This window comes from Mustela nigripes, chromosome 1, assembly GCF_022355385.1.
Source record: "Mustela nigripes isolate SB6536 chromosome 1, MUSNIG.SB6536, whole genome shotgun sequence".
NCBI lineage: Eukaryota > Metazoa > Chordata > Mammalia > Carnivora > Mustelidae > Mustela > Mustela nigripes.
Window position 1 is genome coordinate 203,034,195 of NC_081557.1, and position 13,373 is coordinate 203,047,567.

At 57.3% G+C, this 13,373-nt stretch overlaps 1 protein-coding gene across 1 annotated transcript; it reads left to right on the plus strand.

The window, feature by feature from the left end:
- Positions 1–13: 13 nt before the first annotated feature.
- TACC3 (transforming acidic coiled-coil containing protein 3) lies at positions 14–12,286 on the plus strand. Its single transcript, XM_059379268.1, has 16 exons — positions 14–113; positions 1,834–1,996; positions 2,151–2,293; positions 3,590–4,516; positions 5,232–5,307; positions 5,522–5,654; positions 7,714–7,766; positions 8,087–8,190; positions 8,512–8,599; positions 8,813–8,917; positions 9,475–9,551; positions 9,639–9,682; positions 10,229–10,389; positions 11,406–11,512; positions 11,610–11,730; positions 12,041–12,286. Exons 2-16 carry the CDS (start codon positions 1,835–1,837, stop codon positions 12,104–12,106), a joined length of 2,367 nt encoding a protein of 788 aa, XP_059235251.1. The 5' UTR covers positions 14–113; position 1,834; the 3' UTR covers positions 12,107–12,286.
- Positions 12,287–13,373: the final 1,087 nt, after the last annotated feature.

The window sequence follows — 13,373 nt, forward strand, 5'->3', positions numbered from 1 at the left end:
TCGCGAGCTGATTGGCCGCGCGCGCCAACCGTCGGTATTTGAATCCGTGGCGGGCGAACGGGCTCCCGGATTCCGCGCCTCCCGCTCCCTCGGTTTCGTGTGGCCGCCAGCAGGTAGGCGATGGCGGCGGCGGAGTCCCCGGCTCGGGGTTCAATCCCCACCTCGTCCCCCCCAGCCTCCGGTCCCCGCACCCTGACGCCCGCGGCAGCTGGGCGGCGCCCACCCCCAACGGGCCCTCCTCCGTCCGCGGCTCCTCCCGCGCTTTCGGGGTGCGCCGTCCGCTCGGCACCCCCGCCCCCTGGGACCCACCCCGCCGGTGTTTGCTGCCGCCCTCCCAGGGGCGCCCTCCTGCCAGAGTCCCCGGCACCCCGCGGGTCCGCTGGTTTCCGTCTGCAGCCCTTGGGCGGAGACGCCTGAGGGTTTCCTGCCTTACGGTTCCCCCTCGGTCTCCTAAGTCGGCCTCCCCTCGCCGTCACCTTTTGACCTCTTCCAGCCTCGAACCCTACCTGTATCCGCGCCTTGCGAGTGTACACTTCCTATCCTCTGCGCCCCCGGCTCAACGCCCTCCCCTCTTGGACCCGATCCTCCGCCCCTCCCACCTCTGGGGGCACCTTCGTGCTGCTTTATCCACGCCCCACCTGCGAGCTCCCATCTGTGAGCCCTCGCCGACAACAGCTGCACCCGCCCTCCGGTTCCTGCTGATTGTTCCCAGCTGCTGCGCGCAGCTCCTCTGGGTTCCGCCCACGGACCTGGACCTCGGTTCAATGGGAGGTCTGGCCTGGCCGGCTCTGCTGGGAGCCTTCTCCTCTTTGTCAGTGAAAGCTAGGCCTGACAGAGAATGCCCCGGCTGTTCTCCCACCTTCCTCAGGCGAGGCACTGTCGGAAATTGTCCTCTAGGCCCCCTCCCTGGAGTATCCCACAGCCATCCCACTCCCAGATGTGGGCCTGCTGGCCAAGCTGGGGCTGCTCACACCACCCCGTCTGGACGCAGGAACCTCTGACCCCCCACTTCCCTCCTGCCCTTTCCTGGGCTCACACACAGGGCCCCACCCCCATACCTTCCAGGGCATCTTGTAACCTTGACTCCCCTCTTTTCAGGACAGCTTTGCTCCCTCTGCCCCTGCCAAGCCCAGCCTTGCTCTTCAAGCTGCAGCCTCCAGCACCCCCGCCACCAGCAAATACCTGAGACATTCCCATGGACAGGCCCTCTAGCCACTACTGGGTTGGGAATGTCATGCTAGTGACTGTCATGAGGACCTTGGGAAGGGGGAGTGAGGACTTCTGGGCCTTGTGGAGGTCGCTGGTGTATATTTCTAGACTCCAAGCCTCAGTGTTGAAATTCCTCCAGTCCCCACCAAAGTAATCCTCCATTTTATTGGTCTCCACCTTGCCCCGCTCTCTTCTGGGCCTGGACCCTCATGGTGCCACAGTGTGCCCCCCATCTCCCAGCCTGTGACGAAAGAGCAAGCCTGCTTTCTTGCTCTCAGCTAACATGGCAGCCAGCTCAGCTGTTGCTGTGGCCTCAGCGCCTGCAGTAGAGGCCTGAGGGGAGACCCAGGCTTTCTAACAGGCCCACACCCAGGTCTCCTGACCTTTCCTCGCTAAGTTCAAATTGTTTTGAGGACCCGATTCTCCTTCCTTGTTCTGTGGGCTGAAGGCCTTTGCGGCTCTTTGTCCTGGGCGGCGGCAGCTGCCCTAAAACAAGGACTGCCTGGCAGAGGACATGCTGAGATGGGACCCACCAGTGCAGGATGGGGACATCTGCCCTGCCGGGCCAACTCCTTGCCCTGCCTATACAGCCCTCATGCTGACGCCAATTGTCTGCTTTCCCAGAATGAGTCTGCAGATCTACAATGATGAAAACGTCACTGGTGACAAAAGTGCAGAGAACTGTGAGTTCCTGTTTTCACCGCCGGAACTTACCGGAAGACTATCTGTTCTTCGTCTGTCACAGAAAGAAAATGTGCCACCCAAGAGCGTACTCAAAGCTATGAAAGTAAGCAAATTTCGCCTGTGTAAATATACTGTGTGTCATGCATTAGGTCCCTCTGGGACTTGCTTACCTGGGGACTTGTGGAAGAGGGCAGGGCACTGCCACAATAGTGGGTGAAAACTGGACTTCTTGAACAGATCTCCTCCTCCCCCAATAGGTGACTTTCCAGACTCCTCTGCGGGACCCACAGACACACCGGATATTGAGTCCTAGCATGAGCAGCAAGCTCGAGGCTCCTTTTGCTCTGGAGGATACTGTTGGCTTAGAAAATTCTCCTCAAAACCAGACCCAGAAAGAGAAGTAAGTGTTGATGCTGCTTAATGTACTGCAATTCCTAATCTTTCCAGCAGACAGTGCAGGAAAATTCAACTTTGTCGTTAGTTGCATCTGGTCAAGTTCCTCGTGGTTTCTGCTGTGAACTTGTGCAGGGCATTGCCCAGCATGATAAGTGGCTCACACTAGAAGCCACTTGTTAGTAGAAAAGTGGATGATGGGGGCACCTGGGTGGCTCAGTGGGTTAAAGCCTCTGCCTTCGGCTCAAGTCGTGATCCCGGGGTCCTGGGATCGAGCCCCACATCGGGCTCTCTGCTTGGCATGGAGCCTGCTTCCTCCTTTCTCTCTGCCTGCCTCTCTGCCTACTTGTGATCTCGGTCTGTCAAATAAATAAATAAAATTCTAAAAGAAAAGAAAAGTGGATGATGAAATTTGTAGAAGTTCAAGGTTTTTTTGTTTAAGCTTTTTTTGGTTTATTTGTAAAGAGAGAGCACAAATAGGGAGGGGCAGAGAGAAAGAGCAAGAATCTTGATCTCATGACCCTAAGATCATGACCTGCGCCAAAACCAAGTCAGACGCCCAACTAACTGAGCCACCCAGGTGCCCCAAATAAGTTTAGGTTTTATGTTGTGTGGGGTGCCTGGGTGGCTCAGTGGGTTAAACTCTCTGCCTTCGGCTTGGGTCATGATTCCAGGGTCCTGGGATCGAGCCCCGCATTGGGCTCTCTGCTCAGCGAGGAGCCTGCTTCCTCATCTCTCTCTGCCTGCCTCTCTGCCTACTTGTGATTTGTCTGTCAAATAAATAAATAAAATCTTTTTAAAAAAAAAGAAAGAAAGAAAAGTTTTATGTCGTGCTCCTTTACTGTGCCTTTACCAGCACACCAGCCTGGCTTTGGTTTGTCTCATTTCATGGAATGTCTGCGCACATCTCCAGTGCTATGTGGATAGGTTTCTTTCTTTTTATACCCACTGGGTTCTCCTTTTTGTTTGCGAGTCAGCCTTGGATGTTGTCAAGAGCTCTCGATCTTCTTTCTCTTCAGTGAAAATCTGTGTAGCTGGTGGTCACCAAATGAAAGGGGGAGATAGGCAAGCAGAGAAAACCTTGACTGTGACTTCTCCCGTTTCGGGTCTCCCAGAAACCTGCGTGCTCTCGTTGGTCCACAAGCTTTGATTTATGAGGTTATACTTGTGAAAGTTAATCCTAAGAAGAGAATTAACTGAATGTTCTTTTTTTACTGTTTTTAGCTAATGTTTTCTCATGGATTAAGTTCTAATTTAAAAATTAACAGATTCTTTAGTGTTAACTAAGCTTGTTTCTAAAAAGCCAACAGTTCACCAAGGAAGTGGACACCAAAATGACCAATGGAATTCTCCACAAACCAATGATGGCCAATGCCATCCCCGCTCCAGCAGATGTGAGAGCAACCCCTGAAGATTGGCAGCATTCCAGTGGGCCCACCTCAGCTCACCTGGCCAGTCTGGATCCCTCAAGCTCTCCCCAGATGCCAAAACGTCTTGAAAATCAAGTGGCTTCTCTAGGACAAATGACTGTGAGCCCCGAGCAAGCCTTGGAGGAAAGTGTCCATTCTTATTTCTCAGAAAAGAGTATTCCCTCCACCTTGGAAATCACAGAAGACCCTTCCCAGATGGCTACCCCAGACCAAACAGAAGACCCTCCCGAAGCCACCAGAGAAAGCCCAAACTGGGTGGCTGCTTTGTCCCCTATGACTCACCCTGCAGGAGCAGGTGGAGAAGAGTCCCCTGTAGACCTGCCTGGTGAGGCCCCGGCCGGCCCTGAAGAGCCCTCAGGTCCTGGAGATGCCACACTGTCCAGTCATCTGAAGGCTGGAGGGGCCACAGCCCCAAGTCCTCAGAAGAAAGAAGCTGATGGCCAGAGAGCCACCTCGTGGAATGGCAGGCCCATAGAGCTAGAATTTGATTTATCTGACAATACTACCAGCAAAACATTGCCTGCACTGAGGGAATTGGGGACGAGACCTAGCCCTAAACCTTCCCCTAGGATGTCAGAACCACGGCAAGAAAAGGCCCCTGAGGAGGCCAGTGAGGGGCCCCTTCCCCTGCCCCGGAGGTCTTCCAGCCTGGACTGGAACAATCTGGATGACCCAATCTTTAACCCATTTGAAGGAGGAGAGGCCCAGCCCTCAGAATGCCCACAGAGCAGGCCAGCCGGGCCTGTGGCCAAGGAGGTGTCTGCTAGTCCCGAGGCCACGGGGCCCTCCTCTCCGAGCCTGTGAGTACTTGGTAGTGGGGGGATAGTGCCCAGCAGTGTGCGTGCTGGAGGACCCAGGCCAGAGAAGGGGCTTGGTCACACATGGGCTGTGGGAGGCAGCTGCCCGGCCTGGATCCCGAGACCACAGAGGGTGCGCTCCTCCACTGCAGGGGACTCCTGAGAGATTGTGCGGGAGAACACACAGTAGTGCCTGGTTCTGTCCCCTCCATGGCAGCTTATGCTTTCTAAGAGCATGATCTGGAAGCACCCTGGAGCTTGAGGGGATCTTGTCTGCCAGTCCAGGGCCGGCGGAGCAGCTCCCCGTGCTTGCCCCCGTGCCTCGGGCTCTCCCACTGTGCTCTCCCAGCACTTAGCCAGGGCCTGGCCCCCCAGCACTCATCCAGGCAGCATTCTGGTGGGATGCATGCCGGCTTCCCCCCAGCCAGGAGTGCGCCCTGACAGTCCTGTAGGCCATCTCCTCGCACAGGCCCGGCCCCCTGGGACCCTTACTCTGGCACATTTGCCAGCTTCCTGGTGAAATCAGACAAGTAAACCCTTGGGATTTGCTCTATGAGCCGGGTCCCCCTGGGAAGCCCATGCTTCTTGGGCAGTTGAGGTGGGTGGGGACGGCTCTGCTGGGAACTTCTGCATAGCCCTTGGCCTTCAAGGTGAGGGTTCACAGGGTGGGAGGCAGCTCAATCCCGGGGCACATGCCCTATTGACACCATCTCTTCAGGCAGGTGCCTTCATTCTCCTCGGATGACACGCCTGGGGTGCAGACCGCAGCCAGGACCCCAGGTGCAGCAGGCAAGGTAGGGACATGAGCTCAGCCCAGGCCATCCGTCATCCTCCGTGCACGTGGGCAGAGGGCGGTGGGGAGAGACCAGGTGGGACACGGCGTGGCACCAAAATCCCCCCCCCCCCCCCCCCACCCCCGCTCCCATCCTGACGAGACTGGGGGAGGTACAGCTGCGCACAGGACCTTGGGCCTCATGAGATGCCCAGACCAAGCTGCCCTTCTTCCAGGAGGGAGCTGCGGACCCTGCAGGTGCACCAACCTCCAGGGGTGGCCTGGGCGGTGAGCCAGCACCCCCCACTCCACAGGACCTGGAGCCCACCGCAGAGCTGGCTGAGGAGCAGTTCCGAGACCCCACTGAGGGTACGTTGTCCCCAGGTCACTTGTCTGTTCCTGCCGGCGGTTGCTGTTCCAGAAATGCCCGAGTTCAGGGACATTTTTCCAGAGATCGCCCTACAGGCAGCTATTCCCTGACTTGAAGCGATGTGTACAGATGCTCTGGATCCTTCCAGGACATACCCCTGCCGTAAGGGATTTCAGGACTGGAAATCAGATCCGGAAAGAGGCTCTGTGCACACACACAGGCGGCGGGCGCATTGTTGGTGGAGAAATCCTGTTGGAATGGCTCCACACAGAGAACTGCCCTTCCATGGGGGTGGAGGGCGGGTCTGGACTCTTGAGATGAGAATCTAGGATGGACTTATCTCACGAGAGAGAAGGCAGGGGTCTTGATGAGGCTTAACTTACAGGTAGAGAGGAGACCGGAGTGCAGGGTTGGTCCGTGACCGGACGATCCCAGGGACCCCTGAGTCCCAAGGGAGTTCTTGGGTCTGGTTTCTCTCCCTGAGCATCAGGTGTTCAAGGGTCCTCTGTGTCACTGCTTGTTTCCTGTCCCAGCCAAAGGGTGTGCCGCCGTGTGGAGGGACCACAACTAGCATTTCTGTTCACCAGTTGAGGGTCGTCTGGGTTGTCTGCTCAGTGAGACTGCCGCAAACTTTCGCATGCATGTGTTGGACGTGAGTGTCTGTTGGTCTTGGGCACGAACCCTGGAGGGGAACTCCGGGTCATGTGGTAGCTCTGGGTGACACTGAGGAGACACCAGCTTAACTTTCCAAAGCAGCAGCTGTGTTTAAGGTCCCCAACTCTCCTTGGCCTCGGCAGCCCCCTGGGGGCCTCTGGGACTTCAGTTCCAGCCTCCAGCCATGGGGAGCGCCCCCTCCGAGGATCTGATCTGCATCCCCCTGCTGATAAGTCTTCATGTGCCTTTCACACCTTCTTGGAATGTCTGCTTGTGTACTTTGCCCTGCTGTTGGATTCAAATTGGCATTTTTTTTTTTTAAGATTTTATTTATTTGATAGAGACACATCGAGAAAGGAATACAAGCAGAGGAAGTGGAAGAGGGAGAAGCAGGCTCCCCACTGAGCAGGGAGCCTGTTGCGGGGCTTAATCCCAGAACCCTGGGATCATGACCTGAGCAGAAGGCAGACGCTTTAACTGAGCCACCCAGGCGCCCCTCAGATTGGCTTTTTATTATTGAGTTGTAATGATTTCCTATCTATCCTAGGTAAGGATTTTTTTACCATATAGGTGACATGGAAGGAATCGTTTCCTGTTCTATGGGCTTTCTGTCTCCCAGTGGCGTCCTTTGAAGCACAGATGTTAACCCCGAAGTCTTGTTTCCCTCTTTTTCTTTTGCTCTTTGTGCTTTTAGTATGAAATCTAAGGAATCCATGCCAGATGTGATACTGCAAGGGTCTGCCCTTACATTTTCTAAAAACATTACCGTTGTAGCTCTTATATTTGGGATTTTTATTCATTTTGAGTAAATTTTTGTGTATGATGGGGGCCATCCTCAGGTTTTTTTAAGTGAGAGTTCCATTGTCCAGAATTCAAAAATGGTTTTAGGGGAAGTTTTACTTTTTTTTTTTTTTTTTTTTTTTAAGATTTTATTTATTTGAGAGAGTGAGAGTGAGAGCATAAGAGGGAAGAAGGTCAGAGGGAGAAGCAGATTCCCTGCAGAGCTGAGTGCCTGATGCAGGATTTGTTCCCGGGACTCCAGGACCATGACATGAGCTGAAGGCAGTAACTTAACCAACTGAGCCACCCAGGCACCCCTAGAGTAGTTTTAAATAATAGCTCTTAGCCCTGGCACTTGGGTCCCTTGGAACAGTTTTGGTTGTCGTACCTGGAGAGATGCTGCTTGGCTCCTGGCAACACACGGGACAATCCCACCAGGTGTCTTGGCCCCAGGGGTCCTTAGTGTGAGCCAGGATTGGTGGCCCCCAGGGGAGAGGGGTGGAGGGAGCAAATCACAGCTCTGGGCAGCCCCGCCTGAGGGCCACAGGGCCAGAAGCAGGGGACTGCTATTCACGGTGCCCGTGTGGTGGGTGACAGCAGCACTAATGCCTCCCCCCTCCTCAGTTCTAGGCTCTGGAGCTGAGGTGGATTATCTGGAGCAGTTTGGGGGTTCCTCGGTGAGTACCGCACTGTCATGACAGCCTTTTCCAGAGTATACCTCTGCAAAGAGGGTGCTTTCTAGAACAACCCTGAGCCACTGACCCACCTCCAAAATCACGATGGGCTGGCTCACACATGCCAATGGTGTCTGCTCCGTGATGGGCATCAGCAGCTCCCCGGGACCCCCTCCCAAGCTGCACCCGGGGCCTCGTGGTGCCTGTCTGGAGCTCTCATGGAGAGGGGAGCTTGAGCACACACTGCTGCATGCTGGGGTCTGCCTTGGGGCCATCCTCCATGAGGGAGGCTGGTGAACCTGCATACTCGCCCATTCCTCCAGTTTAAGGAGTCAGCCCTGAGAAAACAGTCTTTGTACCTCAAGTTTGACCCGCTCCTAAAGGACAGCCCTCAGAGACCAGGGCCTGTGGCTCCAGAGACCAGCAGGTATACCTCCCCTCTATCCCCTGGGGCTTAGGGCGGGCAGATGGGCAGGCATCTACCCAAGATTTCTAGACTAAATGGGGACATTCATGACTCTGCCTTGGAAAGGTAGACTTCAGGGCTCTCTGGACCCCTCGGGTACGGGAGAAGGGATTGTGGGTCCAATCCCACACTTGCCTGTCCTCATGAGTGGACCCCTGTGGCTGGGTGATAGCTCATGCCACAGGGGCAGAGACTCGAAGTGGAGTTGAAGGGATGTAACAGAGGCTGTTCTGTGGCCTTTGGGGGAAATGGGCACATTTACCTTCTATTCTGGGGTCTCAGTGCACAGGATGTGGCCGTGCCTTCCTCAGGAAACTTGCCAGAGGCGAAGCTCGTGGAACTTGACTTCCTGGGACCCCCAGATGCTCCCGTAAGTGCTCTTCCCCCTTGTGATGCAGAGAGAAGACTCTGGTTACGGGCCTGATGACACGAGTGGGTGCAGCACCCCTCCTTGGCATGGGGTGGGGGAATCCCTGCTGCCCTGGGAGACCATGGCCTCTGAGGACCTGTCCTCCCGACAGTAGGGTAGAGGTGGGGGTGGCTCCCAAAAGATCATATGGCCCAGCTTGTCGTCCCCCCACAGATGCTGGATCCCCCTCCCTGTGTCTTTGGGCCTGGGGGGCCACCGCTGTCCATGGGCTCCATCGTGGACGTGTTGCAGTACAGCCAGAAGGACCTGGACGCAGCGGTGAGACCAGGGTGTAGGGCGGCTGGGTTCCCATCAGGTGCTGCAGTACATAGCCCTGAGCACCAGCTCTCCTCCAAAGATGTCCGCTCACTGGTTTCGCACCCCAGTGTCTTCCCCCAGCATCTCCCAGAGTAGCTGCTTACATACAGAAGGGCTCAGGCATCCCCCACAGGCACAGGCTGGCCACGTCTGCTAGCTGCTAAGTCCTTTCCCAGCCTCAGTGCCTGTGGCCCCCTGTCCTGCCCAGAGCTGGCCAGGAGCTCCCGTGGTTGGGCCCCTCCCCCTCTGCAGCTGCTCTCCCAGCCTTGTCCATGGCAGGAGGTGTCCCCCCTCTCCACCCGCACACAGACACAATTCCTGGGGGCTGATGGGACCCCTTCGTGTCCGACAGGCAGTTCTCTCCCTAGACACTGGCTGGCCCTGCCACCACCTGGGAGCCACAAGGTCCTTGGGCTGACTGGGGCTCCTCACAGCCACTACCCCGACTCTGACACGTTGTCCCCTGGACCCTGGGTGTGAGGGGTGCCCAGCAGCTACGTGCTATGTGCCGTGTGCAGGTGGAGACCACACGCGAGGAGAACGTGCTGCTGAGGAGCCAGTGTGAGACGCTGCGCGCCAGGAACCTGGAGATGGGGTAAGGCTTGCAGTGCTCACCGGGCGGCTTGGGTGCATCTGCTGCGGGCGGCACAGGCGGCCATGGGCACCTCCATTCTCCCCACAGGAAGATCATGGATGGCTTTGAGGGAATCGTGTACCAGGCGATGGGTGAGTGCTGGCAGCCCCAGGTCTCAACTGTGGTGGAGCCACCAAGGCCAGTGAGGGAACGTCTGGTGGTCAGAGCTGGGTGGTGCTGGGGGACTGGTACTTGCTGGCCCCAAAGCTGGCCAGGCCCCAGGTGGGCATCTGGAGTCCCTTCCATGGTCACTGTAGCCATGGTGTGCCCCCCACGTTCCCAGGGGATCCCAGGGTGTCAGGCTCTGGACGTGTCAGGTGGGGCTTGGAGTGAGTACCAGTCCTCACCCTGGGCAAAGCCTCAAGCTCCCGGAGGCTCCTGGCTTGGGGACCTGGCCCAGTATCCCTTGGGGCCCTAGGTTCCTGTCCACCCACCCCTCCAGGGCTGGCTTGTGGGCCCCCTAGGCTCTGCTCTGGAAGATCACATTGGAGGGGGTGTCTTTCGCCTGGCCCTCAGCGGGACCACAGCCGGCTGCCCACCCCTCCCCTGCCGCATGTGTCCCACATCCCGGGCCCTCACCTGTGGTACCAGCATGTGGGGGCTGCTCTCACCCTGGTGCTTGTTTCTCTTTGCTCAAGAGGAGGCTCAGAAGCAGAAGGAACTTGCAAAAGCAGAGATCCAGAAGATCCTAAAGGAAAAAGAGCAGCTGACTGCAGACCTGAGCTCCATGGAAAAGTCTTTCTCTGACCTCTTCAAACGGTTTGAGAAACAGAAGGAGGTGATTGAGGGTTACCGCAAGGTAGGTGGTACCAGGTGGGCCTGTGCCTGTCTCCCACACGAGTACCTGGGGCCAGCCTGCCCCATGACCTCACCTTGCTGAGGGCAGAAGCTGCTCACTCGCCAGGCAGACCACCCGGGCAGCCCCTGGCTGTGCCCTTCCCTTGCCAGTGGACCCAGTGTTGGCGGAGGTTACTATTTGTCCAGGGACTTGAGCAGAGGGGCCATGGGGCCTGGGCTGGAGACAGAGCCCCGGCAGGCTCTGGGTGCCTAGGATGCCCTGGAGGAGGGCCTAGGCCCCTTGGACCTCCGTGGCCCCACTGCATGAGGCCTACGGGCTGCCCGGCATTCTGGGCACACAGCTGGGCAGGGCTCCCCCATGGCCGACCCTTTCTTCCTGTGCAAGAGGAGTCACCTGAAGGAGCTGGTCCCCTTCCAGAGAGCATCGAGACCTGCACGCATGGCATGTGGTGACCACACGCACAGCTGTTGAGACAGGCCTATGTTAGGGGTGGGGGCAGGGGGCCTAGAAAGTGTCACCTGATGTGTGAAAGAAGAAAGCACAGGGGCAAAGCTCAAAGGTGGGGCCTGTTGCCATGAAGGAAGAGGGCTCAGGGGGCCCTGGAAGGCCCAGGGGTGGTGGGGGTGCTGCATCGGGGCCTCAATCTCCAGCCTTCTCCCTGCCCCTCAACTATTGGCTTTGTCATGGTCTGAAACCAGACCCAGACTCAGCTGCAAAGCTGGGGCCACACAGCCCTGAGGTGGATGGCCCCAGCCCCATGTCCAGATATGCCCTCCTGTGGTCAGCAGTACCTGCCAGAAGCTGTGAGGGGCCAGGGGTCCGTTCTCACATCTGGCATGGGGGGGAGGGGCAGGTAGGTGTCCAGCTATGTCCCCGTGGCCCTCCTTGTCGGAGCTGCTGTTTAACACCCCCAGAAACCCTTGATGGTGGGCCGTCCACACCTGTCCAAAAAGCGAGGCCTGGGGGGCTCCAACAGAGGACATACCGCACAGTTCACATCTGCATGTTCTCTAAAGAATGAAGAGTCGCTGAAGAAGTGTGTGGAGGGTTACATTGCAAGGATAGAAAAGGAGGGCCAGCGGTACCAGGCCCTGAAGGCCCATGCGGAGGAGAAGCTCCAACTGTGAGTTTGGTGGGAGTGGGCGGGGCAAGACCTAGCAACCCTCGGGTCAGGGACCCCCCTGGCCTTGACATATCAGCCCCCTCCTTGGCATCCCCAGGGCTAGCGAGGAGATTGCCCAGGTACGCAGCAAGGCCCAAGCAGAGTCCTTGGCCTTCCAGGCCAGCCTGAGGAAGGAGCAGATGCGCATCCACTCACTGGAGAAGACAGTGGAGCAAAAGGTGGGCACATGGGACCCCTGGTGCTGGGGGGAGGGGAGGAGCCCTGCCTGCTCGGGACCGGCTTGGGGATCCACCCTGGGGCAGGGGCTTCAGCCAATAACTTGTAGGCAGCCCATGGCCCACTCCAGGGCTGCCGCTTCTGAGAATTGCTCCAGACCCAGGGATTCTGTGCCCCAGCTGACACAGTCAGAAGAGCATGCAACTCTTTGAACAACTTGGGGTTGTGAGTTCGAGCCCCACGTGAGATGTAGGGAGGATTCAAAATAAAATCTTCAGAAAAACAAATGAGGATTTTATTTTTCTCCTTCAGACTAAGGAAAATGAGGAACTGACCCGGATCTGTGATGACCTCATCTCCAAGATGGAGAAGATCTGACACACCCCCGCCCCATCTGTCTGTGTGTGTGTGTGTGTGTGTGTGTGTGTGTGTGTGCGCGCGCGCGCGCGCGCATACCTGTCTGTCTATGGAAGTTTTCCTGTTCTTCTCTCTTGATCTCTCGTTTTTAAACTAGACTGCTTTAAAAAGAAGAGTAAATAAAGATTGCCTTTGGTTCAAGTGTTGAAGGTGCTCTCATTTTGACTCCGGTGTGGGTTTCTGGCTTGGGCCAGAGGCTGACCTGGCCACTGCAGCTGTTGGCCCGTGCCCCTCGTGGTTGCCCAAGGGGCACCAGCCCTGCCTTTGCACGGCCGTGCTGCCACTGGCCTGGGGTGGTTGGCCCTCGACGGGGCTGTGGTTCCCGCATCCATTGCTCTCAGGTCCTTTGTGGTCGTGGTGAATGAACAACTGCAATCATTTTGGGCGCCCAGCTTGATGCCAGGGTGAGCCTGACACGATCTGGAAGGCGGGGTTCTCCAGCTGGACCCCACGCCTCCTGGGCCGAGTCTGAGATGGAGTTCCCAGAAGTGGACTTGGATGCCTCTACTGACCATTGGGCTATAGATCCTGCCAACCACAGTGGGCATTTGTGACTCGGCACAAAGGCCCAGCATCTCCTGAGCCAGGTGTCAAGGTGGATGTCTGAGTTGGTGACCCCTCGGTGGCTGTCAGGACCATATCCAGAGGATATGGCATGGCATGGCACTGGGGATGGGACTAAGGGCATGGCTGGGTGAAGGTGAACCTCTGGGACAGGTGGTTTCCGAACCAGGCAGAACCTCCTCAAGGAGCAGGCAAAAGGCACAGGTGAGGGAAATAGTACCTGGACAGGGATTAGGAGTGGCTGGCACCAAGGTCTGAGGAGGAACAGCTAGCAAAAGGGAGCAGGGGACCTGGCACAGAGACCCAAGCCAAGGCCTGCCCAGGTAGGAGGCCTCTGAGTTCCCCAGTGCCACCACCCCACACTGGGACTCCTGCTGTCAGCTGGCCTCCCCAAGAAGGACCTCAGGGTGGGCAGCGGGCCCTCCCAGCCACCACCAGGGGGCGCTGCTGGCCCAAAGCCACAATTCAGTGTAGAGTGGGAGGGGACTGTGGGGCCAGCCACCAGGGCACCCAGGACCCCACAGGTGGAGGATATGTTTGCTCTCAGAGTGTCTGAAGGAAAGTGCCCAGTGCTGGGAGCAGGAACTGGGGAGGCCCCCTGCTGCCCGCACCACTCTCCTGTCTCCTGTCCCACGATGTCTCCCAAGCCTGAGGACCTCCCATA

What these genes read in the sequence shown, in the direction of transcription:
- TACC3 (XM_059379268.1), top strand. Translation starts at nt 1,835, where the DNA reads ATGAGTCTGCAGATCTACAATGATGAAAACGTCACTGGTGACAAAAGT. An exon ending in GTTCCGAGACCCCACTGAGG is followed by an intron (nt 5,655 to 7,713) that starts GTACGTTGTCCC and finishes CCCCCTCCTCAG; the next exon opens with TTCTAGGCTCTGGAGCTGAG. An exon ending in AGCAGTTTGGGGGTTCCTCG is followed by an intron (nt 7,767 to 8,086) that starts GTGAGTACCGCA and finishes CCATTCCTCCAG; the next exon opens with TTTAAGGAGTCAGCCCTGAG.